Raw genomic sequence first — 27,782 nt, 5'->3', positions numbered from 1 at the left:
TCAGGAACGGCTCCTGTCCTCGTGGTTCCCAGCGATCATCTTGCTGTACAGCTTCTGCTGCTCCTCTTTGAATGTATCCTTCACCTTTTCTCTCTTCAGACCACCATCCCTGATGAGAAAAAGGCTCTACGTCAGAGCAAAAAGGCTTCCTACCTACCCTTGTCTCATAGGTAGATGATGCTATGTGCTACTCACAAACTAAGACAAACCTGCCAGAGACAAAAGCACTCCATGGCTCCCTCAGTAGGAAAACCTCTGCACCAGCCCTAGATTCCAGGGATCCACCCTTTCTACCTCAAGATTTTCACTCTTGCCCTGGGGTCATAATTCACTATTCATAAATAAAATTAAAAAAGAAAAATCACTATTCATATTCAAGGGATTTTTATAATTGATTTAACCTACTGAGTAGTTTGGGAGCTCTGGTAGTGTAGTGCCTAAGGCACTTGACTACTAACCAGAAGGCTGGTGGTTCAAACCCACTAGCCACTCCTCAGAAGGAAGATGGGGCAATCTACTTCCGTAGTGATACCGCCTCATAAACCAAAGGAGGGGTCACTATAATCGGGTCCAACTTGACGGCACATAACAACAATTGCGTAGTTTCGTATTCTTTTTACTGTCACATTCATTCTCACAAAGGATAAAGAGATATTCTGGCATTATAGAGGGTATGGTAGTTAAGTTTGTGTGTAAACTTGGCTGGGCTTGGTTGAGTGGCTGGGCAGCTGGATGTAGTATTCCCCATGATGAGACTTGTAATCAACTCCATGGTGGAATCTACTGGGAGCAGCCGAGTAGCTTCCTTAGGGATATGGTCTGCTTGATGTATATATGGAGAAGCCTTGGGGAACAGTCTCTAGCTTATGGCACACTTGAACCCTGCATGTAGCCATGTCTTTGTTCAGCAGCCTGCCATCTCTGCTGACCTTGGGACTTTCAATGGATTTGAATTAATGGCCTGCTGTGTGGTTTGGGAACATCAGAACTGTGCCTTTTTACTTGTCAACCTTAGGCTTGTCAGCCTCCACGCCAGCAGCTGTCTGAGTGAAGAAAAGCCTCCAGCTCCAGTGAGCTGGGAGCAAGAGGAAGAGCTGAAGCCCAAGGTTGAGGGGCTTTCACCCAGCCCTTAGAGCCTGGCACTTTCAACTTGGACTTAAAGCCTCTAAACTATAAGAGAACAAACTCCTGTTTGTTCAAGTAAACCATTTGTGTTATATTCTTGTTAGAGTGGCACAGAGGTAACGAAAACAGAGGGGGTGCCAGGTTTTAAAAAATATGAGACACCTTGAGTCTCAATGAGTAACGAGTAAAATTCACACTCAGGGATGCTCCAAATTCATGCAAACAGCTAACAAAAGGCAAATGCATGCTCTCCCTTATTCCATGCTTAGAGGATTAAGTTACTTTGTTAGCTGCCATTGAGTGACTCAGACTTAAGGCAACCCTGTATTTGTCAGTAATGTATCAGTGCTTCACTGCTATTCATAAGGTTTTCAGTGTTCAGTTTTTTCATAAGTGGATGGCCCAGTGTTTCTTCCCAGTCTGTCTTCCTCCAGAAGTTCCTCTGAAACCTGTGCACTGTGGGTGGCCCTGCTGGTATTTGAAATACTAGTGGTGTAGCCCCTAGCCTCACAGCAACACACAAGCCACCACAGTATAACCAACAGACATGTGTCAGAGCAGAACTGTGCTCCATAGGGTTTTCAAGGCCATGACCTTTCAGAAGCAGATCACCAGGCCTGTTTTCCGAGGTGACTGTAGGTGGGTTCGAACTGCCACCTTTCGGCTAGTAGCCAAGCACTCAACCATCTGAGTCACCCAAGGTATGTTAAACTCCTCAACTAACTCACAAAGTCCCGACCACCTGGCCTTGGCACCTCCCTGCAATGTGCCCGAACAAATCCTCTAGAGTTAGATTTGTTTCTTCATAGTCCCATTCCCACCGATCCTGCTCACATCTACTCAACTCAAGAATTATTATCACCTTTAATGACTAATGAAAATCTAAGTCCACCCCTTTAGTCTTTCTGCTTTTAAAAGTCACCGTATTTGTCTTTGTTAGGCCTCCGTGATAGGGAACATGAACTATTTTAGTACTAGAAGTACTAACAAACCTGGGTTAAAATCTAGCTCCAGTGCTTATTTTGTGACCTTGTAAAAGTTGAACTTCATGGGATTACTGTGAGGATGAGATAAGACTATTAGACAGAACAGCAGCACTGGCTGATGTGCCTGGCACATAGTAGGTGTACAACAAATGTTGTTGTTGTTGTTATGTGCCGTCGAGTCGGCCCCAACTCATAGCGACCCCTCCTTGGGTTTCCGAGGCAGTATCACTACAGAAGTAGGATTGCCCAACCTTCCTTCCAAGGAGTGGCTGGCGGGTTTGAACCGCCAGCCGTCTGGTTAGCAGGCAAGTGTCTTAGCCACTATGCTACCAGAGCTCCCACAACAAATGTTAGCATTTTTTAAAAGTGCTAATCTGAGAATCTACAGTTCAGTTTAAAATTTGGATCTTTGTATTTTCTTTTCCCGTAACACGTACTTAAGTCAAATGCTCTCCAGAGCTGACCCCTGCACTTGTGCTGTTTAGGTGCCATCAAGTTGATTTTGACTCATGATGAACCCATGTGACAGACTAGAACTTCCCTATAAGGTTTCCTAGGCTGTAATCGTTACAGAAGCAGACTACCAGGTCTCTCTCGCCAATGTGTCCAAACCACCAACTTTTCATTAATATCTGAACACTTATCATTGTGCCAACAGGTCTAGAGTGTTTCCCTGAACTAACACTCTGAACTAACCCTGTTATCACAATCTCCTGTTCTTTGGAGTATAACTATCTCATACTCTTGTTGTTGTTATTTGCCGTTGAGTTGGCCTCAACTCATAGCGACCCCTTCTTGAGTTTCTGAGGTGGTATCACTACGTAAGTAGATTGCCCAAACTTCCTTTCGAGGAGTAGAGTCTCATACTCTACAATAGGGGTATTATGGCCCACCAGCCAAATCTAGTCTATCTTCTGTTTTTGTAAATGAAGTTTTATTTGACTACAACTGTGTGTGGCTGCATCACCCTACCAAGACAGAGTTAAGGAATGCAACAGAGACCATTTGGCCAAAAATGCCTGAAATATTTACTATCTGTTTCTTTACAACAAGTCTGCCAACCTCTGCTCTACTAGGTAACAAGCTAAATGCAATAAATGAAACTCCTGTCTTCCTAAGGATGGTCCAGTTTTGCCCAATACACTGAGATCAGAGAAAGTCTAGTACTCCTAAGAGGCTTCCAGATCAAGCATCAGGTCACCCCTACCTGAAGAGACCAGGATAGTTTGGGTGCCCTCACAGATTTAGACAAACCCCAAAAAGGTACACAGAATTGACTGCTTCGGCGCAAATCATCTGCCAGTTTTTCAAACTGGTGGCTTGCATGTTGCTGTGATGCTTGAAGCTATGCCACTGGTATTTCAAATACCAGCAGGGTCATTCATGCTGGATAGGTTTCAGCGGAACTTCCAGATTGAGACAGATTAGGAAAAATGACTTGGCAATTTACTTAAAACAAAAAAACAAAACAAAACAAAAAAACACCAAGCCAGTGAAAATGTTATGAATAGCACTGGGAACAGTCTGATATATTACCAGAAGATGAGCCCTTCAGATTGGAAGGTATTCAAAATATAACTGGGAAAGAACTACCTCTTCAAAGTACCCCACCTATTGCCACTGAGTTGATTCCGACTCATAGCAAACTCTTTATGACAGAGAACTGCCCCAGAGGGTTTCCAAGGCTATCATCTTTATGGAAACAAACTGCCACATCTTTCTCCCTTGGAATAGCTGGTGGGTTTAAACTGCAGCCCTTTTGGTTAGCAGCTGAGTGCTTTTTATCCACTAAGCCACCAGAGCTCCTCCTCAAACTACAGCCAGCTTTAATGCTGTGGCTGGAATAAAGCTTTTGGGACCTTCATTTGCTGATGGGGCATGACTCAAAATGAAATTAGAACATGAAATGTATGAAGTATGAATCTAGGAAAATTGGAAACTGTCAAAAATGGAACACTTGAAGACTGATATTCAAGGCATCAGTGAGTTGAAATGGACTGGTGTTTGCCATTTTGAATCAGACGATTGTATGGTCTACTATACTGAGAATGACAAATTTAAGATATGTCACATTCATCATCAAAATGGAAATTTCAAGATGTAACCTGAAGTACAATGCTATCAATGACAGGACAATACCATATGCCAACAAGGAAGACCAGTTAATATGATTATTACTCAAATTTAAGCACCAAATACTAAATGCCAAAGAAGAAGAAATTAAAAGATTTTTACCAACTTCTGCAAGCTGAAACTGATCAAACATATCATCAAGATACACTGAAAATTACTGGTGATTAGAATATAAAAGTTGGAAACAAAGAATAAAAACTGGTAGTTTGAAAATATGCCTTAGTGACAGAAACAATGTCAGAGATTGGATGACAGGATTTTGCAAGAACCACCACCTGTTCATTGTAAATACTGCCTTTTAACAACATCAATGACAACTATACACTGGACCTCACTAGCTGGAATGCAGAAGAATCAAAAAGACTACATCTGAGCAAAGAGATGATCAAGAAGCTCAATACTACCAGCCAGAACAAGACCAGGGCCAGCTGTAGAATGAGTCATCAACTGCTCATACGTAAATTCAAGCTGAAGCTGAAGAAAATTAAAACCAGTCTATGAGGAAGGAAGGTTGGGCAATCTACTTCTGTAGTGATACTGCCTCGGAAACCCAAGGAGGGGTCACTATGAGTCGGGTCTGACTCGACAGCACATTAACAACAACAACGAGAGCCAAAGAATGACTATAAGTATATACCACCTGAATTTAGAGACTATCTCAACAACAGATTTGACACACTGAACACTAATGACTGAAGACCAGACGAGTTGTGTGATGACACTGAGGATATCACACATAAAGAAAGCAAAGCAAACCAAACTAAACTCACTGCCACTGAGTCGATTCTGACTCATAGCGACCCTCTTTTGAGTTTCTGAGGCAGTAAATCTTCATGGAAGTAGACTGCCCAGTCTTCCTTCCATGGAGTGGCTGGTGGGTTTGAACTGCCAACTTTCTGGTTAGCAGTCAAATGCCTTAGGCACTATGCTGCCAAGGCTCTTTAAAGAAAGCAAAGAAAAAGAAAAAAAAAAAAGAAAAGATCAAAATGGATGTCAGAAAACTCTAAAACTTGCTCTTAAATGCAGAGTAGCTAAAGCAAATGGAAGAAATGATGAAGTAAAAAGAGTTGAACAGAAGATTTCAAAGGCTGGCTCACGAAGTCAAAGCAAAGTACTATAATGAAACATGCAAAGACCTGGAGTTAGAAAACCAAAAGGGAAGAAAATGCTCAGCACTTCTCAAGATGAAAGAACTGAAGGAGAAATTCAGCCTTGACTTATAATTTTGAAGTATTCTACAAGCAAAAAACTGAATAATGCAGGAAGCATCAAAAGAAGATGGAACGAATACAGAGTCACTGTCCCCAAAAGAACTGGTCTGTACTCACCATTTCTGGAGGCAGCATATGATCAAGAACCAATGGTATGGAAGAAGTCCAAGATGGACTGAAGGCAAGGTGAAAAACAAGGCTCCAGAAATTGATGGAATAACTACTGAGATACAGGCAACCCCCAGGCTACGAATGAGATCCATTCCTAACTGTGTCTTTAAGAATTTGTCAATAAGGTAAAATGGGTTGATTGTATCATTTAGTTCTTTGACTTTGCTAAGTTACTTCCTAGTTGTTCTGTCCTTTATTGAAAGCGGTATATTAAACTCTCCTATTATTGGAGTTGTCTATTTCTCTTTTCAATTCTGTTAGTATGATTTACATATTTTGGAGCTCTTTCACTGGGTGTGTAGATATTTATTATGGTTATGTCTTCTTGTTCAAGTGATATTTTAATCATTATATAATGTCCTAATATATCGAATTATTTATCAAACATAAATAAAACCACACAAACACCAAAAGACAAAATAGATGACTGGGACCTCCTGAAAATGACACACTTATGCACATCAAAAGATTTCTCCAAAAGAGTAAGAGAACTCACAGACTGGGAAAAAATTTTGGTAATGACATATTGGATAAGGAGTTAATCTCTAAGATTTATAGAAAACTTCAACACATTAACAACAAAAAGATAAACATTTCAATTAAAAAATGGGCCAACCACATGAACAGACACTTCACCAAAGACGACATTTAGGAAGCTAATAAACACATGAAGAAATGCTTGTGATCATTAGCATTAGAGAGATGCAAATCAAAACAACAATGCATTATCATCTCACCCCAACACTAACAGTAAAGTTTAAAAAAACAGAAAACAAATGCTGACTAGGGTGTGCTGAGTCTAGAACCTTTATACACTGCTGGTGGTTCTGTAAAATAGTGCAAGCACTGTGCAAAATGGTTTTGTACTACCTTAAAAAGCTGGAAATAGAAATTCCACTAAGTATATACCCTAGAGAAATGACACAAACTGACATGTGCACACCTATGTTCATCAGAGTATTATTCATGATAGCAAAAAGACAGAAACAACCTAAATGCCCATCAACAGAGGAATTGATTGACAAACTATAGTACACAAACACAAAGGAATAGTACACAACATTAAAGAACAATTATGAATCTGTGAAACATCGCCTAACATGTATGAACTTGCATTGGGCAAATCTGCTGCAAAAGACCTCTTTTAAGTGTTAAAAATTAAAGATGTCACTTTGAGGACTAAGGTGTACTTGATCCAAGCTGTGGTATTTTCAATCACCTCGTATGAATGTGAAAGCTAGACAATGAATAAGGAAGACCAAAGAATTGATGACTTTGAATTATGGTATTGGTGAAGAATATTCAATGTATCATGAATTATCAAAAGAATGAACAAATCTGTCTTGGACAAAATACAGCCAGGATGCTCCTTAGAAGCAGGGATGGTGAGACTATGTCTCACATACTTTGGACATGTTATCAGAAGAGGCTAGTCCCTGGAGAAGGGTATCACACTTGGGAAAGTATAGGATCAACAAAAAAGAGGAAGCCTCTCAATCAGATGATTAACACAGTGGCTACAACAATGGGCTCAAGCAAAGCAACAACTGTGAGGATGGCACAGGACTGGGCAGTGTTTCGTTCTGTTATACACAGGGTGGCTATGAGTCAGAGCCAACTCAATGGCACCTAACAATAACAGTAGAACAGTACAAACCCCAAAAAGGTACACAGAATTGACTGTTTCAGTGCAAGTCCTTATTCCTCCAGAACAGGTTAAGTGCACAGGGAGTTCTAAGTTGGAATGAGGAGAAATGCATCAAACTGCTCACTCTCCGAGGCTGGTGACTTCAACTCTCCATACCAGGAAAAGGAAGATTTTTTTGTAAATGGTGTCAATGAGTCAGCATCTGCTTCAGAAATTCATGTTCTCTTAGACTTAGCTGATAAAGTGTGGCCTAAACTTACCATAGCAGGTCCACGAGTCCTCCTTGCCTGGCAATGGCAGATTTCACTCTATTTGCAAACTGGACAGCATCTTCATCTGTCTGTAAGAAAAGTATGAATGAGACCATTCAATCAAGGCTCTCAATCATGTTAGAGTAAGTGAAGACCCCTGCACTGCTGGGGGCACCTACCTCCCTGGTCATGGGTGGCAAGTACCAAACACTGCAGACAATGGCCCAGCTGGTCATCATTCTCAGCAGGTATGTCACCATCCCATATTTGCTGCTGTTCCAGAAGGCATCACCGAACTGAGGGTCATACTAGAAAACAATGGAAAGCTAAATAAGAAGTCGGTAGTTCTAACAATGCATGGGTGTCACCAGTAACTTTTCTGAGTCGGTCAACTGGGAAGTATCAGTAACAGATTCTAATGGTGCCAGATTCCCTAGAGGAACACTTCTAAAGTAACTCTACTCACTAGGCAGTTTTGACCTCCAGTTAACCTCTCCTTGATGGACCTAAGCTTCTGCTGGACATCATGCGGGAGGGCTCTCCTAACAGTTTTCTTCAAGCAAACCAAGGTCTCCCTCTTTAATTAATTTCATATCTTACATGCGTTATCATTGAAGTTTTCAACCATATTCGAAAATAGAATAGGATAATGCACTCACATACAGTCCTCAGATTCTAACAACTGTCCACAGTTTACTATAGTCGCTTCACTGAGCCCCTCCCCTCTTGTAAAGCCCATCTTGGCATGTCATTTCTCTTACAAACACTTCAATATGTACCTCACCCAAACAAGGGGATTTCCTTATACAACCAACAACTTTTCATATCATTTCTGCTGCTCCACACCAAGGAGTAAACAACTGGAAAGCTTGCGATAAACTTCTATAGTTACAATTCTCTACTTCTAACAAGGCGGCTCTCCTTCTAGTCACCGGTATTCATTAACAAATGGACATATACTCATAGTGTTGTGAGGTATCAACCACATGTGCTCTGCATTTCCTACCCAAGTGCAGGTTTATCATTTTCATTTGCCAACTACGCTCATGGAGAGTTCTTAAATAGCATTTTGTGGAAATTTGGGCACAGCTCTGTATCTCTTTCTCACTAATCAAAATAATTCAAGCAGTACATAAGCAAGGGTAGGAGAGACAGTAGAGAAAGAAAATGTACAAGAAGCAACAAAATCAGTTCTCAATACAAAGAAAACAAAAATCCTCACAACTGGACCAATGAGCAGCATCACAATAAATGGAGAGAAGATTGAGGTTGTCAAAGAATTCACGTTGCTTGGTTCTACAATTGATGCCAACGGAAGCAGCAGTCAGGACATTAGATGACGTGTAGCGCTGGGAAAGTCAACTTTGAAGGAACTGTTTCAAGTGCTGAGGAGCAAGGATATCTCATTGAGGACTAAGGTGTGCCTGACACAAGCCGTGATATTTCCAATCACCTCGTATGCATGTGAGAGCTGGACAATGAATAAGGAAGACTGAAGAAGAGTTGATGCTTTTGAGTTGTGGTGCTGGCGAAGAATGCTGAAAGTACCATGGACTGCTAAAAGAACTAACAGATCTGTCCTGGAGGAAGTGCAGCCAGAATGCTCCTTGGAAGCAAGAATGGCCAGACTTCGTCTCACCTATTTTGGTCATGTTGTCAGAAGGGACCATTCCCTGGAGAAGGATGTCATGCTTGGTAGGGTGGAGGGTTGACGAAAGAGGGGGAGGCCTTCAACGAGATGGATTGATACAGTGGCTGCAATGATGAGCTCAAGTATAGCAAGGATTGTGGGGCTAGCACGGGATAGGGCAGTGTTTCGTTCTGCTGTGCATGGGGTCGCTATGAGTCGGAAACAACTCGATGGCACTTAACAACAACAACAACAACAATCCAGGATCTCCAATTTTGATCCCTTTCCGAGTGGCTGGCAGTAGTAGTCAGGCATCATCTAGTTCTTCTGGTCTCAAGGTCATACAGGCTGAGGTCCTCACGGTCCATTAGTCCTTTGGACTGTTTATGTCCATGTGTTCTTTGATTTTCTTCACTCTTCTATGCTCCAGACAAGGACATGATAATTGCATCTTAGATGGTCACTTGCAAGCTTTAAAGACCCTAGTCGAAGTAAGATGTAGAACAATGTTTTTGTACACTATGTTGTGCCAATTGAGCTGTATGTCCCCTGTGACCATGGTCCCCAAAGACTGTAATCATTACAGAAGCAGACTGCTTCATCTTTCTTCTGTGGAACAGCTGGTAGGTTCGAACTACCCACCTTTCAGTTAGCAGATAAGCACTTAAGCACTGAGCTACCAGGGCTCCTTAACCACAGATAGGATTTACTAAATCTGTGAGCCAAATACTACTATATGTAAGATGTGCATGCATTTTTCTTGGGAGGAGTCACAACTTTTCCCAGGATTCATGCTCCAAACATGGTCAAGAACATTCCAAAGTGTGGTCCCCTAAACAGCAGCATCAGCACCACCCAGGAACATGTTAGAAATACAAACTCTAGACCCCTTTTCAGACTTACTCAATCAGAAACTCTGGCCTTGGAGCCCAGCATTCTACATTTGAATAACTCCTGTAGGTGATACTGTTTAAGAACTACTGCTCTAGTGTAATAAGGGCTTCCATCTAGTACTGTGTTTTTAATAAACACATGAAGCACCTGACTCCCATTATAATAATGTAGGATGGGATGGGTGGGGTGCAAATGCTACTCTACAATCCTCCCCCCACAGCAAATACTGCTAACAGACTATGTTACTAGACACAGCATCCTCAACAAACCATCCATCGATCAGAGTTCCTCTGCAGCTAATAGTCATTTGCCACCCTGCCCTGATGCTTTATCTAACTTGTCCAAGGTGAGAGGCTGGGTAAGCGTTTGCTTAGACAGGAGGAACACCTCTTTCCCTCAATAGCACCAGCTGTGCCAGCAAAGTCAAGATAACATAAGAACAATTTCTACAGAATGCTCTATAGATAGCAAACAGACCTTTGCAGAATTTTGAAGACTAAATTCTAAGTCTAACTCTGACTCAAATCTACTCAAATTTTACCTTGATTTGGGATTTCAAACTAATACTGCAAACGTATTGGCAATATAAATCCTGGGTTCTTTTTAAAATAACAGTATGTATCTATTTATGAAATCTGATAGATGTGAAGGAAGCAAGAGAAAGAGGAGAAAAAGCAAAATGCAAAACTGACTGGCTAACTGATATCCGTGTCTCTGGGTGAATCTGAACAGTCAGAGGTACAAGTTCCTAAAGGGTGGGGGATAGATTAGATTTGTTCTTAAGATCCATTTCATTTTGAGGAGCTGTTCTTGGTATATAAAATGATGCCATAAGCCAACATGGTATCATTGTTTTTTTTCAGTGATAAGGACCTAACTATACCCATCCATCCTCATTTGTCTACCAAATGTTGAAAGCTAAGCTAGTTTGGCTTAGTCACACCTCCTACTCCCTGCAATAAGCTACCTTTTCTGGTAGAATATGCTATAGCTCAGTTAGGTTTATGAAGAAGTAATATACAGAGGGGAGGAAAAAAAAAGCTTGTGATGGGTTTACCATTTCCTGGTGAGGTATGGATGGGAGACCCTTCTGATGGAGTCTGAATGATTCAGCACTCTCCTCTAGCACTCGGCCCACATCAGCCAGCCCCCCATCTGCTCTGCTAGAGAAAGTCAACCCACGGACCAGTGATGCCAGCTGCTGCTCCTACTTCCTCTTGCTGTATCCCTTCAAGGCAGCTGGGATAATGACAACATGCACCCTTCAAATGTCTTGTACCTTGATAGCAACAGGGTAAACTGTAGCTCCAATTTCAAAACTTCCCTTTTTGAACATCATCACTGATGTATTATTAATACAGGTTCCTAAAAAGCGAGAGAGAGTGAAATATTATTTCTTTTGGGGCTTTACACCAGAGATTAAGCATTCCTTAAGGACTAAATACAATCCTAATTCTAATGACTACCCAAACAGGATAAATCTATCATCTTCCTAACTTATGAGTAAACACATAAAAGAGAAAGGCAAAGTACTGTATTGTTTCCCATTCTCTTTTTACAGGATCACGTTCCCTGCTTAACATGCATCAGCCTTAATAAAAGACCAGAGATCTCAGTAGACTTGGGAAGTCTCAATGAGAATTCTACAGGAAGCTGAAACACCCTGTTGAGAATGTATGTAACAGAGGGAGGTTTTTTTTTTTCTTCTCACAATTAGTAATTAAGCTCACTCTGGAGTCCCCAGGTGGCACAGATGATTAAGTGACTGGCTACTAACCAAAGGTTGATGGTTCAAACCCACCCAGAGGTGCCTCAGAAGAAAGGCTTGGTGATCTACTTCTGAAAACTCAGCTACTGAAAACCCTACGGAGCACAGTTCTGCTCTGACACACATGGAGTCAGCATGTGTCGGAAATGACTCAAAGGCAATTTTTTGTTTTTTAAGTTCACTCTATTCCATTCTTAGACCAAGCTCTGAAATTCCCTGAATTTTCAGTTCCACAATTAATCTAAAGGGAACTTGACATTCTTCACTGAAGACAGGTAACCCTAACAAGGGTTGAGGGATCTGGTTGCTAGGCTAACCTAACAGGCACCATCCTGCCTGGCTTCTCTGCAGAAGTTCTTTGTGTTGATCAATCCTTACCTTCTGGGAAAATGAGGATAGGCAGCTTGCTTTTATCCTGCACATGCTCAGTCAATCTTCAAAAGAGAAAAATAAAACCAGGGTCAAATAGTATTTTACCATTTCAAAATACATATATAAATAACCTATTCAGATGTGACAAGTTTACTTGTTGTATAAAAGCTAAAAGATAAAAAATCTTTTATAAAGCCATAATCAAAGGCTAATAAAGATGAAACTTCTAAAGAGAGGGAAAATCAGGTAATCACTATTTAATCTACACAATTTTTTAAAAAAAGTATTAAAAGTTAGTACTAAAGGATACTGCTCAGACTTGGGAATATCTTAAAAAAAAATATCCTGACCCTCGATAAATGTCTGCTACCTGACTGCACCGCAGCCTTGCCTAGCTGAGCCTACAGTCTACCTGGAGCAATACTCTTCCTGAGAGATGCACCAGACAAACACTGGTGGAAGGGTCACCTGTCCTTTGAAAGATGGTCTCACTGGAGTCTCGATTCTTTTCAGTCTACTGCAAAGCACTTTCTATTACATGCACTAGATTAACCTGTTTTCTAAGTTTGAAAACTGAGAATACTTTGTTACATTTCCTTGGTTTGTTTTTATTGTGATAATAGATTTGGAGATTTCAAATAGCATTAAAAGTTCCTATTTTGCTTATTACACAGGGACAAGGAAACACAAAAGGTTAAAAAAAAAAAAAAAAAAACATTATTAACTTGGTAAATAGTAAAAAGGCTTCCATACTTTTGTAGTCATGTTTTAGAAAATGTTTTTATGATGAAAACAGTATAGGCTCAGCGTAGAAAGTACTAAGAAAAATGTCAAAATGAAAAAAAAATTTACCTGTAATTCCACTGTGGAGGAATAACTACCCCTAAAATGTTCTGTTCTGTATTCTTTTTATACAACTGATCATATGAAACAAAAGTATTTTGTCAGATTTACCTTTTAGCCACCAGGTGGCGATCTTTCACTTCAGAGCGCTCAAACCAGATGTGAGGACAGGCTTTCACCATAGCTCTCTGAATCACACCCATGAGCCCTCCATGCACTTGACCCACCTAATCTCAGACAAAGAAATAATTATTAGTGAAGCCATCCTCACCCAAATCCTCTTCCCCCTCATTCCCAGGGGAGAAACCCCAGGTCCAAGATAAGTACACCTCAACCTCTCACCATCTAACATATACTGCTAACTATAGGTTTTTCACTATTATTCTCTGGGTCTTAAATTTCTCCTGTGAATAGTTGCTACCAGCAATGTATAATTAAAAACATACATGAAAACCCTACAACAAAATAATAAAACTGAGCAATACCTTATGTAAAATGCCCCTCTTGTGTAGATCCTCAAGTGTACTTGAATACAAAAAAGCCAAAACCAAACTCACTGCTATCAAGTCATTCTGACTCACAGTGACCATATAGTACAGAGCAAAATTGCCCTACAGGGTATACAAGATTTTACAGAAGCAGACTGCCTCATCTTTCTCCCATGGAGAGGCTGGTGGGTTCAAACCACCAACCTTTCAGTTAGAAGCTGAATGCACCAGTGTGCCACCAGAGCTCCTTGCCCTTGAATCCAGTCCCTTCAAATCTACCTTCTGCTAATATTCTACCCCTTTGCTAAAGATTCAAAGTATATTCTTCTACCACACTCTTCAGTGACCCAGGGCTGCTTCCACTTGGAGTATCTCCAATCAAGATTGCAAGGAGTTCCCTAAAGTAATAGAAACCACTATGATCATGTATAGATAGCATGTTTATGTGTTTATACCTTAAGAAAGCACTCTGGGAAAGGTCCAGAAGCTGCCCCGCCCTAGTGAATCTAGTATAAAATGTTTTGCCACAAGAAAACAACAAAAAGAGATCTTACCATGGCATAGTAGCCATCACTGGCCAAAATGATTACATCAATAGGAGAGGTATGATTGGCCACACAGATGCCACCGTTTCTAGGTCTATTTTTTCTAGGTTTAAAAAACATACACAAAGCAACAAAAGTTAGAGTGCACAATTCATTTGAAATTCATCCCTCCCTCACAAACTTCATCAGCTCCAAGTAAAAGCTCAGAAAAATCTCCATTTGTACATGGGCCGGATGTTGTGCCACACCCTGTGTCTACGTACACAGCAGCCTCACCTGTCATGGTAGGTGATGATGGCTGTCAGTGCTCGCACGCAGATCCGGTAACACATCAGGTGAACATGTTTACTCAAGAACTCCTTAAATCTGCAATAACAGATGGATATTTTTGTTTTGTTTCACATTAGGAAGAGAGTAAACGTTGCTGAGCCCAACAGTTCAACTACTACGGCCTACAGTCCTTTATGATGGCAAAATGTTTTCTAAGTATCAGTGTATAATGGTAAAACCCTGAAATATATTAGCACCTTCATGTTTATACATGAAGAAACAAATGATGATAAGACTTCCTTAAATTCACCTAAGTTAGTGGGTTTAGAATTCATAGCCCTAGAATTTCCAGCACAGATGAGCCATGATGTCTCTTGAATTCCTTTTTTTCTCCTCAGTCAATACCTAGAGGTGGGACAAAGGTCAGAGTCATACCTTCTCACCAGCCTGGGAAGAAGAAAGGTTTGCTAAGCCGCAGAACTTTCTGGAAGGGTCAGATTTTTCTTTAAAAAAAAATTCTATATTGCTAATCACTTTTTGGGAGCTCTGGTGGTGTAGTGGCTAAGGCATCTGACTGCTAACCAGAAGGTTGATGGTTCAAACCCACCAGCCACTCCTCGGAAGGAAGTTTCCTTGGAAGGGCAATCTATTTCCATAGCGATACTGCCTCGGAAACCCAAGGAGAGGTCGCTATGAGTCGGGTCCAACTTGACAGCACCTAACAACATCATCACTACGTAGTGATGTTAGGCACTACGCCACCAGAGCTACCAGGCTCCTTAAAATGCTCAAAACTAAACATGCTATAAAATCTGCTAACAGATGAGTCCTGAACTCTCCATTTTTGTTGTTTCTCCCTTTTGCCTTTAAAATGGGAAGAGCATGAAGGTCAGAGGGCAAAAAGAACATAGCTACAGATCAAGATCGATAATAATTTAATGCTGACACACCATTGTTACTATTGGGTTATTTGAGCCATCTAAGTTCTGTGGATTTGGTTGTATCCAAAGAAGTCATCTGACCTTCAGTGTCTGAACCACCATTCCCAGAACAATCTCCCCTCAGACATGGACACTAGAGGTCTACTCACCTTCCATTTGGCAAGTATCCCACTACAGTTGTGCCCACCACCAGAAGGCTAATTCCCGTGAAAGCAAGAGCTATCCTGCAAGAAGAAGGCAGGTTACAAGACAGCACAGATCCTTGTACCAAGTATTAGAATTAAATGTGTAACAATGAAAGTGGGCATCACAACTCCCCCCCGCCCCGAGATCTGATCACCTAGGCCCACCCAAGACAAGTTTCACCATGAAATGAAAGCAGGCCTCTCAAAACCAGAGATAATTTCCATGCCAAACTGACAGTAAACTCTGGATCTAGCTCTCAGCTGACACCATCTCCTCCAGCACCAGACTGCTAGAATAATGGAAAATCCTAAAGTCAGCTGTTCCATTCCTGGGCCATTGCTGTCCTACTGTCTTACCCTTCCCTTTGACTTTCAACCCTGGCAGATGCACAGCTTCTGTGTGAAGCAACTGGAGGAGGAGCCCGAAGGCACAAGCATCTGGCAAGACATACCCAGAATGCACTAGGTACAGAAAAACTGAGATCAATATCGCCTCTGTACTGGAGAGGCAGCAAAGAATTAGCCATGTCCAGGGAAGAGTGGCCAGAAAGTACATGATGTTCCTGGTCCCTGTGTTTATTCCACCCAGACAAGTAATTTGTCTTTATGAAACTGTCTCTCTGATATGCAGACTCCAGTGGCTATTAAAGGACAATCACCAGGTCCCCTTCCAAGAGGCAGCAGTGGGATTCCGACTGGCTTTCTTTCTAAAATGGGAATGCAAACAGAGGAAGCGAGGTGGCGAGATCATGCGTTAGGCCTAGGCAGCAGCAATGCAAGCCTTTTTTCCCCATCAGGCCTTGCCCTCACCTGAGTGGCAGAAGGAAGCAATATCGAATCAGGACTCCTAACCCCCATAAAACAGTGAGGCGCAGGCTGATATACTGGAAGTTGTAATTGGTTCTGCTTAGCAGGTTCCAGGACTCCAACTCCTCCGCTGAGAATCTCTTTGTCACCTCATCATCCATAATGGTCTCCATTCCCTTCCGGCAAAAGTAGAAAATGTCAGAGAGCTCAAACTCTGCAGAGTTATCCAGAGCCTTACTACTCCCACTTCGACGAATTTCTTTGATCTCTTCTTCAAGCGAAGTGGGATCTTTTGCAATGATTCCTGCAAAAGAAAATACCCTGGTCAGGCAGCATGTTCTGTTGGAAGAGAGTATGTTAGAAATACTCAAAGTATTTCTAGAAACTCTCAAAGTATTTCCCTACATTTTCTATAGTGAAGACTACGTATGGCATTCAGAGATTTAGGAATATATTTGGAAGGGACTTTTTAGGATAAGAATCAAGATCCAGTCTTACCATTGGTATAGGGCTTGTAAAGCTGATGGTTCTTCTCTTTGGCTCCTCTCTCCATCCTCAAGGTAGCCCACTGGAGGGGAAAAAAGCAACATACAAGAGCAAGAATGAGCTCCTTTTTCATTCAATTAAAAAAACCAAACCAAATTCACAGCCGTCAAATCAAACTGGACTCATAGCAACCACTCCCTGGGATTCCGAGGCAGTATCACTACAGAAGTAGATTGCCCAACCTCCCTTCTGAGGAGTGGCAGGTGGGTTTGAACCGCCAGCCTTCTGGTTAGCAGTCAAATGCTTTAGGACTATGCTACTAGAGTTTCACAAAAGCGTCTATTTCCAGGCTGTGAAAGCCTCAGCCCTACTCAGCTGAGATCAGATTGAGTCAAGACAGCACATATTCTAAAAAGAGACTCAAACCTCTCTCCTCCCAGATAAGTCCCCCTCCTTGATAACTAAGACAAAGTTAACAGTCATCTATGGTAACGAGCTGAAGACTCATGAAGTCTGAATAAGTTTCTCAGGCCTACTTTCCTCACTTCCTAATATCTCTGACCCCAGGTATATAAGGAACTCGCTAGCTTACAGTACACAAACTTCTTAATTTTTTCCTTATTTCCAAAAAGGAGCTATTCACAAACAGCAAAATCAAGCATCCTTTAAGCAACCGTCAATACCCAATGAGGCAAACATCCCAAATTATTCTAAGAAAGCAACAATTTTCATTTTCCAGTAGAAAAAGGATTAATAATATATCTTGCCTGAGCTATCCATTCACCTTCTAGGTAACTTTTTAACAGGAGAACCACACAACTCAACAGAGAAAGGCCTTGAGGGGTTTATCATTGTTAGTTGCTGTCAGTTGATTCTGACTCATGGCAACCTCAGTTGTGCAGAGTGAAACTGTTCCACAGGGTTTTCAAAGATGTGACCTTTCAGATGCAGATCTCTAGGTCTGTCTTCTAAGGCACCTCTGGGTGGGAATTTGAACTTCCAACCTGGTGGCTAATAAGTGAGAGCGTAACCATTTGTGTTATCCAGTGGCTCCTTGAGAGGGGATTAGTAGTTGGGCTTAGCAGTGTTTGAAAAAGAGCACTGTGTTTGGAGACAAAATTCTAGGTTTAAATCCCAAGTTTGACCCTCACTAGCTATGTCCCATAAGCAACTCTTGCCACTCTGAACCTTTAGCAAAATGGAATTGAGAATACCTTAACATGTAAACTTCATGAGGTCAATGAGGATCAAATGAGATCATGAATGTGACAAAATCTGGGAAACTACAAAGCACTATGGCTGTCCTCATGATTACTAAAATGCATGGACTCTAGAAGTAAAGATCTAGAAAAGAGAGGTTTCTAGAGCCTCCCTTCCTTCATTAAAACCCTTTTAATTGTAGTAAAAGAGTACCAGAGTTTGGGTTTCTCCCCCTATCGAATAATGAGAGGTGAAAACATGAGTTCACTCATTCCCTAGATTGGCATACACTGAATAGGTAGCTATGCCCATGGTGAGTGAAAGACGGAGAATGGGTATTTAAACAATTGTCTTCTCAAAAGCCTGTTTCCACAATTCAGCAAGGAAGGAAAGAAACCTATCATTCCATGACACAGCAAAATCCAGAAGGCCTGAAGCATGTGGTTTGGATCTGTCGACAAGAGTCTTGAGTATTAGCAGACTGCTCTGCGCGGTCTAGCACAGCCAAAGCAGGGCAGCAGTTTAATCAGTGGCCTGATCTCATCTGGACACCTCTTCAAACACTACATTCTTGAAAGAAGTCACCCATTCAAAGAAAGGCTGAAGGCAAGAAAACACACAGCTGATCTTCTCCATTTCAGATATTTTGTCATTGATATTTTTATCTTTAAATTTATTTTGTTGCTGTTGTTGAGAATACACATAGCACAGCATACACCAATTTAACAGTTTCTACACGTACAAATCAGTGACACTGATTACATTCTTCAAGTTGTACAACAATTCTCGCTTTCCTTTTCTGAGTAGTTCTTCCCTTATTAACATCAACTCACTGTTCCCTAAGGTTACTTACTATCTCTCTCTCAAGTTGCTGTTGTTAATTTGATTCCATATACCCACTGTCATCTCGTCAATTCTAACTCACAGGGACCCTGTAGGGTGCAGAAGAACTGCTCCATAGGCTTTCCAAGGCTGCAAATCTTTACAAAAGCCTCATCTTTCACCCGTGGAGCTGGTGGGTTTAAACTGCCAACCTTTTGGTTAGCAGCCAAATGCCTTAACCACTGTGCCATCAGAGCTCCCTGATCTCATACAGACAGTTCTTAAAAGAGCATAATGGTCAAGGTAAACCTTTTTACTAGTTAACCCAAACTATTGCTCAGTTTTGAGGAGCTCTGGTGGTATAGTGGTTAAGGCCTTTGGCTGTGAACCAAAAGGTCAGGGTTTGAACCCACCAGCTGCTCCATGGAAAAAAAAATGAGGGAGTCTGCTTTTGTAAGGATTTACAGCCTTGAAAACCCAATGGGGAGTCACTATGAGTCAGAACTGACTCGATAGCAGTGAGTGAGATTGCTCAGTTTTACTAAGACTTCAGGGGATATTTTTGGTTTACGGTTTAAAGATTATCTCAGGGCAATAGTTTCAGGGTTTCATTCACTCTCCATAGCTCCAGAAAGTCTAGAGTACATGAGAATTTGAAATTCTGTTCTGCATTTTCACCCTTTTGATCAGGATTCTTCTATGGAACCTTAATTCAAAATGTTCAGTAATGGCAGCCAGGCACCATCCAGTTCTTCTAGTCTCATGGCAAAGGAGGCAGTTGTTCATGGAGGCAATTAGCCAAACATTCCATATGCTCCTCCTATTCCTGAGTCCCCTTCTTCCTCTGTTGTCACAGTTGAATAAGGAACAATTGCTGTGCCTTGGATGGCTGCTTGCAAGCTTTGAAGACCCCAGGCACTATGCAACACACTAGGCAGCAGAACAGAAGTACTAAACACGTTTTTCAAGCCAACTGGCATGTCCCATGAAACCATGACCCTAAACCTCCAAACGAAGGAACTCAATTCCATGAGGTAGTCTGGCTAGACAAAAGCAACTACTTTATTCGGTAGTTGTCATAAATATACCACATAACTTTTGCCAATTCAACTTTTTACATGTATATAGCTTACTGATAGCAATTACAATTGGCTGTGCAACCCTACTCTTAAGCACTGATGTTCTTTGGCTCTGTGCATGAATGACCTTCTAGGGAAGAAAAAAATGTAAATAAGACTTCTAAAATGGAGGAAGGTGAAATCTATCTGGTTTCCTGGCATTAGGGAAGAGGTGAATAAGGGCAAGAGAGTTTACAAGCCTAGAATACAGACCAAGCCACTCAACCAGAGTCTACCTAGTTTTACATTTTGACCAAGACTCTGTACTTGTACTGCAAGAATAGTCACAATCAGAAAAGCTCTGATTATGTCCTGACAATTCAGATGCTTAGACTAAGGCAATGAGCAGGTAACAGACGACCTCAGCTCTCTCTACAACTATAGTTTATATCTATGAGGACTGTGTCAATATGCAAAATTCAAGATAGGTGTTTTATTTTTGGTTTTAAATGGGAAGGTATTTATTAAATGAGATTTTGCTTATCTCCCAGTTCCATAACAAAGCTCTGTAATCAACATTCCCTCAGACTTCTGCTTTGTAATTCTGGTTTTATTTTTTCAAACTTCAGGGGCATTGGAAAACGCTTCTACTGTTTAGGAGAGAAATGTGCAAAGTTACAAGAGGAGGGGAAAGGAGGGCAAGACTGGTTGTTAGTGGAAAGTAGCCTGTGAAGGAATGGCTGAGTCCATGAACTTAGTTACTTTCATCCTGCTGAAGATAAGTGAATGAAAGGGCCAATGCACATTAGCATTGTCTGATGACCACACAATAGGCTTCCCTGAACTGTCACTTCAAGAAATATAGCTTTCACGTACCTTGAAATAAAACTGAAAATCTTAGGTTCAGAGTTAATTTCACTCCAAAAGTCCTCTCTCTTCCCCTGAGTCCTCTCCCTTCCCCTGATCTGAGATGCCACTTAGTAGACTATTCATTTACTTAATTAATTATTCCTTTTTAGCTTCTCCCCAACTAAGAAGAACACAATTGAAGAACACTAACAATACTGCAGTCTTTGGTAACATTAAACTGAATGGTGCCTTTGGCCGTGCAAAGATAGGCTCAGCCCTTAGAAATGCAGATGGGTTAATAGTGCATTTTTGCCAGGTATTCATTCTATTAAATTCTACAATTTAAGAACTAATCACATAAGCAAGGTCTAACAGTTTTGGCAAAACTAACCTCAGTAGAAACCTTTCCCTCTTCTTTTTGTCAACCTCCACTGCATTTTTTCATTATCTAGGTACTAGTGGTATAGTGCCTAAGGCATTTGACTGCTAACCAGAAGGTTGGTGGTTCAAACCTACCAGTCACTCCTCAGAAGGACGACTGGGCAATCTACTTCCGTAGAGATACTGTCTCAGAAACCCAAGGAGGGGTAGCTATCAGTTGGGACGGACTTGATGGCAGTGAGTTTGTTTTTTTGCTTTTAGGTACACCCAAAGAACCAGACCCTTCAAGAAGTGAGGCACATATCACCTATCACCTTCAATTTCCCACTCCATCCTTTAACAAGTTTCTCTTCCCCCTGCTTCAGTGGTAACCTCTAAGTAAAAACAAACCCAAACTAAGCCTGTTACCACTGAGTTGATTCTGACTCATAGTGACCCTATAGGACAGAGCAGAACTGCCCTCATAGGGTTTCCAAGGTTGTAAATCTTTATAGAAGCAGACTGCTTCATCGTTCTCCAGAAAAATGGCTGGTGAGTTCAAACTGACAATCAGTCAGCAGCTGAGAGCTCAGCTACTGTGTCAGCAGGGCTCCTATCTCTTAACTAACTGCTATCAAACGTAACCCTCTATTCTTGACTTCTCAAAAATGCCAACTTCACATTTCCAATCACCTGCTGGTGATCATCTTCACCTGCAAGTCCACAAGCCCTCACTACTCAGCACACTGAGAAGGGTACACCTCCTTCCCATACCCAAACTTGTTCCTCTCGCCCTCCTCCTAGTGCCCCCCCCCCCAATCTTGGTCTGGTATTACTGTCCTTCCAATCACTCAAACTTTCAGGCTTCCCACCTGTCATGAAGTCCTATCACTCTTCCCCTGAAACGGTCCTCTCTCTCACAACTGCCTCGTTTCATGCCACCACCTTCCTTTACTCCTTATTCTCTTGACTACACTCACGTAACAGCTATTCAATTGCTTCCCTTTTCCCTCCCTCCAACCATCCACCCATGCTGCCAGTCTGGTGATCATGTCACTTCCTGCTCACAAACCTTCAATGGCTTCCCAATGCAAAAGAAATGGTCCATTTTACAATCCGCCTCATCCCTTCATGCACCCAATGTTTTTGTTCCACTGAACTTCATAAGTTCCCTAAACAAGCACTGTACTTCATCTTTATCCACTGTACTTCTAGAAAAGTTCTCTTCTTCTCTTTTAATAGCCAGTTCAAATGCTAAATCTTACATGAAATGCTACCCACGTACCTACCCAAGTCCTGTGGTCAGTATTAACTTTTACCATGTATTTTACTAGCACCACATTCTGACTTAGTTATATATGCATATTTTTGTCTTTCCTATTAGACGATAATGACTTTGAAGGCCAGGAGCCAGAACTTACTTGTATACCCACTCCTCACTTATCTTCCGTTTTCACATAATGATGATTTTTACATAACCACCTGGTCTTTGGAACTTAACCATGACAATGAGTGAGGAGAGGGCGTATTTGCATTCCCACACAGTTTGATAAAGTGCTCACACTTAGCAGGGAGTCAACAAAGGCTGAATTTAATTTATCCACTCCCAAGATTTTTCTTCACCAAGGTCTCCAAACTAAAAGACAAACCTGAAGTGATAAAACCTACAAATACTTCCTATCACCTTCTTGCCACAATTCACATTATCATCTCCTTTAGCCAGTCCTTTAACCTACTAAAAGGTTATATCAAAATCATCCTTCTCACTGGGAGAGGAAGGATATACATAATTAACATTACCTTTTTTTTTACTATAACTACGAGAAGCAGGTATTATCATTCCCATTCTATGGATTAGGAAACAGATTCAAAGGTTAGATGACGTGGATAAAGTTTCAGAGCTGGTAAATGAATCACCAGTATTCAAAATGAGGGCTGTCTGATGCAACAATTCATGCTCATCTACCACAACCCCATCACTTCTACAGTCTCCCATCTCCTCCACACTGGTTTGTTATTACTCACCACTGACAACTTTCACTCTGGAGTTTTACATCTATCAGATTACAACAGTACCACCCTCTCTAACCTCTTGGTTTCTACCAAGAGACCTCTACTTGGTCTCTCTTTCACACCAAGTAAGGTAACAGGTCATTAATTTTTATTTTTCTCTTTTATATCCAGGCATTCTTTCCTCCCCTTCTCGAAATCATTCTTAACTCAGTTTTAAGTCTACACCTAGGAATTCTACATAATGATCCCCTCTGTATAAAGGACAAAGCTGTAAAGCACACACTTTAAGAGAACTGGCTGACTGACTTAAAGACTTTAAAAAACATACTGCTCTCCACACGTAAGACTCTTCAGTGAATCAGCATTAACAGTGAGTTAAGTCTTCGAGGGCAGGGAATAGACAATGCATTGACCCGCCGTATTCTCTCTATATTCCCCTCTTGGCAGGTATAAAAATATTTTCTCTTGGTTCCTTTATATACAAGGATGATATAATTACTGGAAACTAGTTTAAGTACTACACAAGCATATGCACTGCTCTGCCTATTAAATATCCAGTTATAATGATCCTTAGCAAGATTACCTAGCAAAATGTGAAAATGGCTGATAATATGCCAAATTAAAAAAAAAAATTATATAAATATCCCATTAAGGCAACCGTAAAATATGAAATGCATACTGCCAAAGACTGAAAGACAACATGCAAAAAAATATTTAAAGGTGTTACAAGCTATGGGATCATGAATGCATTATATATAATTTTCTTATATTATTTGTGTGGTTATTTCTATATAACACACTACTACCTAATTTAGTGACTTAAAACACTACTGCCATTTATTTTGCACAGGGGTTGGTGTCAATTTGATGGCTTAAAGGCAGGGGGGCTGTTGCCCTCTGAAGGCTTGCTTACAAACAGGTGTGAGTAAGCTGATAGCAGCTGACATTAGCTGGCTATCAGAGCCTTAGTTGGGGCTATGAGCTGGAACCTGTATATGGGCCCTGAGCTTCCTCACAATATGGTGGCTGGATTCCAGGGGGAAGCATTCCAAGAGAAAAAAACACAGAAGACAGAAGTTATATTGCCTTTTCTAACCTTATATCACAAGTTACACAGCATCATTTCTACCACATTCTACTTGTTTGTCACTAAGCAGGTCTGTTGTCCTTGGGTGGCACAAATGGTTAAGCTCCAGACTACTAACTGAAAGGCTAGAAGGTCAAACTCATCCAGAGGTGCCTTGGAAGTAAGGCCTGGTGATCTGTTTCTGAAAGGTTACAGCCTTGAAAACCCTACGGAACAGTTCTATTCTGCATAAATGGGAATCATGAACATTCTGAATACATGGGGTCACTATGAGTTGGAAATCAACTTGACAGCAACTAATAACAAGGCAGGTCCACATTCAAGTAGAAGGGAATCAGACTCCACCTTTTGATGGCATCACAATCACCTGGGGAACTTTTTAACAATTAAATAAAAAAAAATAAATGCCCACTCAGACCAGGAGCTCTGGTGGCATTGTCCCTAAGGCATTTGACTGCTAACCAGAAGGCTAGCTGTTCAAACTCACCAGTCACTCCTTGGAAGGAAGGTTGGGCAATCTACTTCTGTGGTGATAACACCTCAGAAACCCAAGGAGGGGTCGCTATGAGTCGGATCCGTCTCAACGACAGTGAATGGGTTTTTTGGCCCACTTAGACCAGTTAAGTCAGAATCTCTGAAAGAGATTCTGGAGCCCCAAAATAAGTATTTTAATGCTTCCCTAGGTGATTCCAATGAATAGTCAAGGTTGAGAGTCACTAAATTAAGATGATCTTTGAGCTCTCTCTCAGCTCTAAAATCTTATGTGTGTGTATGTGTGTATTCTCATTCCAATTTAGAAAGGCAAGAAGAGGATAAGGCTAAAAAAGGCCTCTGAAAAGAAAAAAGTACACACAAGACCACAACTACAGGTATATTTTTGTCAATAAACAGATAATATACTTACCAAGACCTGAAACCAGTTTGGCTAATACCTAATATGTCACTGATAAAAACAGCATTTGGTTTTTACTATCCATTAATAGCGACTCTAAGCAATAACAGAGGTTGAGAAAAGACCAATACTCTTCCAGAACCACCCATGCCTTTGCTGGTTTACACCACTCCTTACTAGCCTACCCCTTAATCTAGCTGATGCCAAAAACCAAACTCACTGCCAATGAATCAATTTCAACTCAAAATGACTCCTCCTTGGGTTTCTGAGGCGGTATCACTACGGAAATAGATTGCCCAACCTTCCTTCTGAGGAGTGGATGGTGGGTTTGCACTGCCAGCCTTCTGGTTAGCAGTCAACTGCCTTAGACACTATGCCACCAGACCTTTCAATCTAGCTGACAGCCAAGTTATAATTATCTATGAAGTACAACAGGAAAGGATCCACAAGGCATCCTGAACCCTCTGAGTGCCCGGCACACATCTGGGAAATAAGAGGTGCAAATCTGGTTCTTGAAATTCTAAAACCCCAAAGTCACAAATTGGTTATACATGTACTTCCACCCCACTTCTGAGTTCCTGTGCCTAAACCAGTGATTCTCAAGATGTGTTCTGCAATATTGCTCTTTGATGGCTCAAGATTACCTACCTGTTCCATGAACTGGCCCAACAATATAATACATTTAATAAAATGTGTAATTATAACCAACACTAAAAGTCATAAGAATATACATTTAAAAAATGTTGCCACAATAATAATGATTTACTTGGCTATGAACTTTATATCATTAATTTTTTGGGGGTATTGTCAAAATGGAGCAGGGAAAATACATGGATTTTAAGCTTTTTGTCTCACCAAAGTGTGATTCAAATTCAAAACATTTAACAAAAGAACCCTAGGTGGTAACTCTTACTTCTATGTTTTAAAAATGAATCAATCATTTACTTACAATTAATCATTTACTTATAAATTTGAATAAAAGCCAGACATTATTCACTGTTACCTCCTAAAAGTTTATCAACTCATCTACTGATTCTATCCTGGTGTGTATTTTTCCTAGTGGCAAAAAGCCACAGGGAAGTTATATGGCCCACAGATATCCTGTGCTCTGCTAAAGATTATCTTGGGCTGACATAAGTGAAAATTGCATTTTTGTATTAATTAAAATATATACTATACAATAGTAAAGGCTACTCCAAACACCAAGTAGACTAGCACTTCTCAAACTTTAAAGTGCGTATGTATTACTTGGATCTTGTTAAACTGAAGATTCTAAATCAGTAGGTCTGGAGTGGGCCTGACAGCATGTCTAACAAACTCCCAGATGAAGCTGTTGCCACTGCTCTCCAGACTGAACTTTTGAGCAGCCAGATATTAGGTAACTCCAGAAACCATAAATAGTGCTCAAAATCACATTCTTACAGGAATATTAAATACCAAAAAAGATAAAACCCAAGATTCAATAATATGCATAAAAATATTTCCCACTGTAAGTTAAACTTCATATATGCTCATCTGACCTTTCTGAGTCTCTATTTCTTCATTAATAAAATGTAAGTATTTGCCCTGCCTACTGAAGAGTTATAAGGCACATGACTGGTAATCAGAAGGTTGGCAGTTCAAATCCATTAGCTACTCTGCAGAAGGAAAATTAAGCTACCTATTTCTACAAAGACTTACTGCCTTGGAAACCCAATAAGGATTGCTATGAGTCACTATCCACTTGATGGCAGTGAGTTTGGTTTTTAGGTGTACTGCAGAATTATAAGGAAAAAAAGGAAAATGAATGAAATTATTCTGAGAAGCATGTTACTGTATAAACAAATAATACTGTATCAGTTTTATTATTATGACTACATTTCTCAAATTACACATGATCTCATTTATGGAAAAGAATTCCTAAAGATCTGCTGACTACTGAATGTCATCTTACTTCAGAAACAGACAATGCAAATAAATTATGAAATCTTTATATAAATATTAACTTCTAGGAATTCTCATTTCTCATCCATTTCCTTTACAGCATGACCAGTTCTGTGGTATAATCAGGCAAATCTTATATATTAGGATATTTATCATCCTTCTATCTTTAAGAAAATAATAAATAAATAAATAAAAATTAAATTAAATAAAAAAATTCATCTGACGCCAATTTGTCTGAATTGCCATTAATTCTTTAAGAACTTATTTAAGATAAATGTTTACCAGTGAGAGAATATATCAGCAGCAAATCTGTGCTTCAATATCTCATACAGGAGGAGGCACACTCTGGCAATGATTTTGTTTTACTTTTTCATTCTAAGCCCCACTCTCGTTGAAGCAAACAGGCAAGGTAGGGGACCATGGAATAGGTCCCTTTGCTCAACATAAATCAAGCATACAAGTATCATAGCTCAATAAGAAAGACTGCTAAAAGCTTTCTTAAGTACACATTTGGTTGCTCTTTTTCCTCAGAATGCTACTTCCCATTCTCCCACCTTTCTCCATATCCAGTAAAGAAATGACATTTAGCCAGATAAGAACATTTCATTTTGCCAGCAATCATTTATAACAGCACAACTTACCGCAAAGATTTTTAACAAAGTTTTCATGTAAAGCTTTCGGATACCAAAGGAGACTCCAAAAATGGCTGGGACAATGATGAAAACAAGGAGGAGGGTGAAGAGGACAGTCAGGGAGATACCTAGAAGGTTGACAATCAGGCTATCAAAAGGCAGCAACAAGAACATGGTGGAGGATCCAGGCAA

General features: G+C 40.6%; 1 protein-coding gene across 1 annotated transcript; it reads right to left on the bottom strand.

Annotated features, from left to right (window-relative positions):
* On the bottom strand, nt 1-27,782 carry GPAT4 (glycerol-3-phosphate acyltransferase 4). Its single transcript, XM_007935013.2, has 12 exons — nt 27,600-27,782; nt 16,767-16,836; nt 16,272-16,572; nt 15,426-15,500; nt 14,342-14,431; nt 14,075-14,168; nt 13,144-13,259; nt 12,196-12,251; nt 11,329-11,414; nt 7,705-7,833; nt 7,535-7,614; nt 1-109 (listed from the first exon to the last, which is right to left on the bottom strand). The coding sequence occupies exons 1-12, from the start codon at nt 27,762-27,764 to the stop codon at nt 1-3; spliced, it is 1,371 nt and encodes a 456-aa protein (XP_007933204.1). The 5' UTR covers nt 27,765-27,782.

Source organism: Orycteropus afer, unplaced genomic scaffold, assembly GCF_000298275.1.
Source record: "Orycteropus afer afer isolate SDZICR_OR568_19922 unplaced genomic scaffold, OryAfe1.0 scaffold00024, whole genome shotgun sequence".
Classification (NCBI taxonomy): domain Eukaryota; kingdom Metazoa; phylum Chordata; class Mammalia; order Tubulidentata; family Orycteropodidae; genus Orycteropus; species Orycteropus afer.
This window is presented reverse-complemented; position numbering and strand designations above follow the sequence as displayed.